The sequence below is a fragment of the Micropterus dolomieu genome, linkage group LG02 (genome assembly GCF_021292245.1).
Source record: "Micropterus dolomieu isolate WLL.071019.BEF.003 ecotype Adirondacks linkage group LG02, ASM2129224v1, whole genome shotgun sequence".
NCBI lineage: Eukaryota > Metazoa > Chordata > Actinopteri > Centrarchiformes > Centrarchidae > Micropterus > Micropterus dolomieu.
In genome coordinates this window covers 16,586,543-16,592,337 of record NC_060151.1, presented here as the reverse complement: position 1 = coordinate 16,592,337, position 5,795 = coordinate 16,586,543, and the positions used below count along the sequence as shown (strand labels likewise).

General features: G+C 44.6%; 1 protein-coding gene across 1 annotated transcript in view; it reads left to right on the top strand.

Moving 5' to 3' along the window:
- The window catches only part of axin2 (axin 2 (conductin, axil)), a 25,265-nt gene extending 19,673 nt beyond the window's left edge, over window positions 1-5,592 (top strand). Inside the window, exons 10-11 of the mRNA XM_046042418.1 lie at window positions 869-1,036; window positions 3,910-5,592. Coding sequence (XP_045898374.1) covers window positions 869-1,036; window positions 3,910-4,036 — 295 coding nt within the window. The 3' untranslated portion in view covers window positions 4,037-5,592. The remainder of the gene's footprint in view (window positions 1-868; window positions 1,037-3,909) is intronic.
- The last annotated feature ends 203 nt before the right edge of the window (window positions 5,593-5,795 follow it).

Here is a 5,795-nt window from a genome sequence, read left to right as displayed (position 1 = left end):
CATTCAACGTCCAGTCTCCAGCAAGAGAAGAGCCACCCAGTGCCTGTGCAGGTTGAGGGGTCCGTCCTTCTGTCTCTAGCCAATCCAAGCCCTGCTGGCCTCACGACCAGCCACGGTCTCCAATCAGAAGAGTACGATGCCTCTAGCGTCCTGCCCTCCCTCTCCTCTCCTCCTCTCTGCTCCTCTTCCTCCTCCTCCTCTCAGCCATAGCCTTCACCTTGCAGTGTACTTCTACCCTTTAAACTCTTCCTGTGTGACACCTGCACTGCTCACTGCACATGTAGGGAGACAGATGCGCAAAACCCACATATCACACACATGCACACACCCACATACAGTCACCCAAAAGAGATGGTGACCCTCTTTTTGAAAAGCTTATTTTAAGCTTTGTACACAGAAGCCTGGCTCTGCCTCTGTTTGCATGAACCTCATGTATTTGTGCTGTGTGTGTGTGTGTGTGTGTGTGTGTGTGTAGGGGGAGTGTGTAGTAACTGCACCACCTGACTGAGACATCCCTTTCATATATATGTATCATTTTTATTGGCTGTCCTTCAGTGAGCTGGCAGTCGGCTGGGGCGAGCAGAGCTTAGCAAAGAGAGAAAGCTCCTCTGAAGTGGGCCTACAAAGCCTTGGACATAGCTGAAGGGGAATTGATAATACTGTGCCCCCTTACTGATGGCACTGGGTCGCTCACTCACTAGTGTTATTCTTACTGTATTTCTAGTCTAGTACTGTCTTCTGCGCACACTCGATGAATGAAGTAGAGCTTTGCTCTGTTTCTGATTCCTCTTTTGATCATTATCTTGTTAATGTCACGAGGGTGTCCACTCCTAACACGCCCTTTCTTTCCCTCTTTGTCTGCTTTCAGGATGAAGGAGTGTAAAAAGGGTTTAGGAGGCCACGGAGTGTGCAGTGGCGAGACAGTGGTGACATATTTCTTCTGTGGGGAGGAAATCCCCTACCGGAGGACCATGAAGAGCCACAATCTCACCCTGGGCCACTTCAAGGAGCAGCTCCGCAAGAAGGGCAACTACAGGTGTGTGTAGATGGAGATTCTAAAGCTCAGAGATGTCTGTTGAAGTTTTACAAAAGTGAGTTCAGCGGTCGGTGCCTTTGTGATATTGGGATTGCCGGCAATAAAACGCTATCAGTTCATTGGCCTTGATGTAAAACGGTGTTTGAGGACAGAAGACAAATTTGTTGACTGCTGATCTTTGGTATATAAACTCAAACCCTCTTGCAGTGAAACTTTAGAAAGGGGTAGCTTTATAAGGTGTTGTCTGTTTTTTAAAGTGGCACACGGACGGGAAGTGGAGGAATTGGCAGAGGAGTCATTTCCAGTGTCCTCAGCGTCTGCAGTCTGTGATCATTCATGTCATCTCAGGAAACTCTAAGGCACTACTGGTGACATTTTATAACATTATGAGCAGTCGAAATAGCCACAGTCTGACAGGGCAGGGTGAAAAGGAAACTCCGAACTGAAGCAAGAACTTCTAACGTTTGCATGCCGAATGGCTAGATGCTAAATTTATATCTTTGAATCGTGTTCAGTTCCTGTGTGACCTGATATATGTTCTCCACATGTATTAGTGCTTTGTCCATGTCTGTGTGGGGCGCTCTTATCAGTGTTTGTTTCTGTGTGTGTGCAGTCAGAGTAAGGCTTCTGCGGTTTTTGTGTGTTGAGGGAGGGGGGTGCAAATGAAAAGGAAAGGACAAGAGCGCGGGAGGGTGGGTGATGCGGGGGTTAGTGGAAGAGTTTGAACTGCGGCGATTTGGGTCCCATCTGGTATTGATTTCCATGCTAAGGCACACTTAATACACATGGCTTTGAAGCCCCGGCCCCTTTCATTTCAACCAACAAAGACTCACACAAATGGCCAGCGTGCAAATTCTTCACTGATGTTATCAGGGCCTCTTTTTTTTCTTCTTCTTCTTCTTCTCTGCCATGGTGTGTGTACACGTGTGCACGCATGAATGTGCTTGCGTTAAACACGTACAATGTTTACACATGTTGTAATCATTTTGTGGATATTTTTGAAAGGCATGTTGTTAAATGCCAGATTGGCTTGTTTGCTGTACTTCAATGCCCTGACTGAGGCCGTACAGCTTCCGATGTGTTTGTAGAGAGATTTTACTTTGATTGTTCCTTTCCAGTGGGCATTAAAGGGGGAAAAGACCAAACATTTATTATTTAGGCTGACATGGTCTCCAGGATAAGCATAGGCTGAGTGTTGTGTTAATAATTACAGGTATCAAACTAATTCTGAAGGAGGGGAAAAAAGCAAAAGAACTTCCTTAAGAATCTTCTTCCTGTCCAGATGTGTGCAGCGTTTTTTTGTTTGTTTGTTTTTTTGTGGATCAACAAATGTGACAAGCACTTAGCTCCGAGTCCTCCACATCTGTCTGTTTGCCCCCCCACCCTCCACCTCCCCTTTTTTTTCTCTCTGGCCCGCTGTCTCAGTTCCTGTGACATACCATCCACATATCTATTTTTTTTTTTTTTTTTTTTGGAAAGAGAGCTGCGCTTTAATAGCAGCCAGAGAATGTGTGGAGTTGGGTCATTTCAACATGGCAGCGGTTCAACAAAGAACAGTACTGCTGGGCCCTGCCAGACGATATTGGTGCCAGATGTCAGTGTAAACGGAGAGAGAAGTGGAGAAGTGGGGAAAAAACAGATCTAGCCACATAAAACATGTTCCAGTGGAAATTCAGGCTCTCTCTGTCTCTTTCAGCAAAAAAAATATAAAAAAACATCACTGCTCTTTGAAGATTTTTACTTTTAAGAGTGGGATGGTCTGAGTTTTTATTTTTTGTCCCATTTCTCCTCCAGATACAATGAGGATACAGTTAATAGGCGTGTCTTGTGCTCTTCCATCTACTTTTGTTTTAGTTGCTCACTTTGTGTTCCCGAGAGAGACCTCCTGTACTCAGTTTAGTTGAAGCCTTCCTGTATTTCAAATGCTTTTTATTAGTGACCACCCTCGTGCTGATCGGCGAACGGGCACTCGGACACCTTTTGCAAGGCTATAGCTCTCGTTTAGATTGCATGTTTGACTTTGTCAGCCTCCCATCTCATTAAAAACAAAATGCTCACAAACATAACCACATTCCAGTCACCCCACACATGGAGCAAACCGAGGCATTTTTCCATTACATAGTTAATGAGTGAATTCTGGGAGCCCCCCCCTCGCCCACCAACCAACCCACCCTGCTGATTTCTCTTCCTCTAAAATGAGGATGGGGGGTTGCATCATTAATGGCCCAGTGAAGTCATGGCTGATGAGAAGCCCCTCCTTTTTAGATTTGTGTTTTTTTTTCTTTAATACACACACACAGAAAGTTGTCAGGCAACTGCCCTTCCTATAGCGCTCAGCGAGAGCTCATGCCATCAACGGGGGTAAGGAAGGACACAGTGTACCGCTCGCTCTTTCTCGTCCTCCACTTTGTCTCTGTTCTTTTCTTTGTCCCTGTAATAATGAAAGGAGAATGAAGAGCGAGTGAAAGCCCGTGCATGTGTGTCGTCGAACGTGTGCGCAAGCGGGGTGTGTGTGTGTGGGGGGGGGGGTAATGACAGGCAGACTTGCAGGCACCCAAAATTTCAGCCTTTGTCAAAGGACCCCTTCATTTGCACACTGGCCTAATTGGCCCCTGTTAGTGGGGGCGACACACACATCAACATGATAGAGGAAAAAGGGAAGGGAGAAGTAAAAGAGAGAAGGGAGCGAGGAAGCCTCTTATTTTAGACCGTTTTAGCAGCAGGTTCCATCCCAGTCTGTAGGCACAGGTGCCAACAAGCGGTTTGACTTTTCTGGCCTTTTTTTTTTTACTTTTTGTTTATAAGCTTGAATTATGCCTGTTGTGTATGAAAAGTACTCTGAGTGTTAACTCTCTCTTGTCTCTGTGTCGCAGGTACTACTTCAAGAAAGCCAGCGATGAGTTCAAGTGCGGCGCGGTGTTCGAGGAGGTGTCAGACGACATGTCGTTGCTGCCCACCTACGAGGGGAAGATCCTGGGCAAGGTAGAGAGGATGGAGTGAGTGAGATCTGCCCGTGTTGTGGATTACACTCTTACGGACGCATAACACCTCCATGGATTTACTCCTTCATATGCTCACACACACACACACAAAGTATGTGTCTTTAAAGCTAAGACTGCAGGATTGGAGAAGCCGGTGAAGGAACAGAATTTGAGTAGATGGACCGGATAAAAGATGGAGAGGGAAAAGGAAGCAGGAAGTTAACACTATTACAGGACTATCACATGGACAGCCCGCCTTGAAGTGAAGAAAATAAAGGATTCTGTGTTGCGGGATTGAAACATCTCCGTGTTTCCAGATGAGAAAACTCTAGAGACTCTAGGTGAATGACCACTCCTCAAAGAAGCAGGGCGGTGGGTTCAAATCTGAGACTGACAGCCTACCTGACCCTGCTTGTGCTAGCATCTGCCCATGGGGCACTCATCTAGCACACCGCTAATATGTATATGCAGATATACATGTACATTGCATTGTATTGTGATGCTCGTATTGCTGTGTTAAGAGTTCTATTGCTATTTATTGGAATTATCCCTAACCCTAACCCTATTCTTCCATGGACAAGCTGCTTGGAGTTGGAGAAACTTCTCCAATTTTCCACATCCGTGATTTTTTTTTTCTTCTTCTCCCTTCTGAGCATCAGTTCTCAAGCAAAGGAAATGGGTTTTATTCATTTTCTGCCCCTCATATTGAACTGTAAACTTCAAAAAATACCTCTTCAAAATCTCCACTTCTGTTCCTGCAGATTTAGTGGGACATCTTTGATCTCTTGGCTGGAGAGCTTACTGCTGATGCTTTGAGAATGGCTCTCTATCAAACTCAAGTTTGATAATATATTTACTACTGCAGTGCTATTTGTGGTTGTGTCCCCATCTGCTCTGAAGGGCCCTGAGTGTACTATGAAAAAGGAACAAAAATACTATTAATGTTTAATTCCCTACTCTGGGACTCTGCCCAGCTAGCCTTGATCTGTCGCGTCTTAGTGCCTTTGTTTCAGTGGCGCAGGCATCGCACAAATAGCCTACGTATTTACTAAGAGGAAACTACCCTGAACAGGTCCTTGAATCCCCAAAATGTGTTTACACCAATATTAATATTTACCAACAAAAAGCTCTATATTGTGCTCCCCAACGTGCTTATGTATGTGATTGTGTGACTGAGTTGCTTCTGAGTAGGGTTACTCTGTGTGTATTTTAAGCCTGCACTATGAGCTGCAGATGATAATGATGGTGGTGATATACACTATGTCCATAGTGTTTTAATTGAGTACAGTAGCTGTGCCTACATGGATTCTCGCCGTGTTTTACCCAATTTTCAGGGTCCTATTATTCCCTTGGTTTTTACAAGGGGCCTTATGTTGAAAAGATATTTTTATGCCTTTTTAGTATCCGTTTCATCATGTTTATGTTTTATAATATTTTTCATGGCTTCATTGGCTCCACTTGTAAACTGTAAATTATGCGATCTATAGAGCTCAGTTGAAAAGATGCCTCGGTACTTTAATTATTGTAATTATGAAGAGATGTAGCCTTTATTAAAATGTTCTATTTTTCAAATTAGCAAATGGCTTCCTATGGTTTTGTGTGTGTGTGGTGGGCTTGATGGGGTGTTCTGTGGAACAAACTTTACACACACACACACACCCCGCTGTGAAGAGTGGAACTCGTTGGATCCAGTGAGAAATCTCCGGCCAGATTTGCATCCATTATCAGCTCTTAATTTACTCCCTGTTGGAAATTTAAACATGCAGCATTAATTTGGC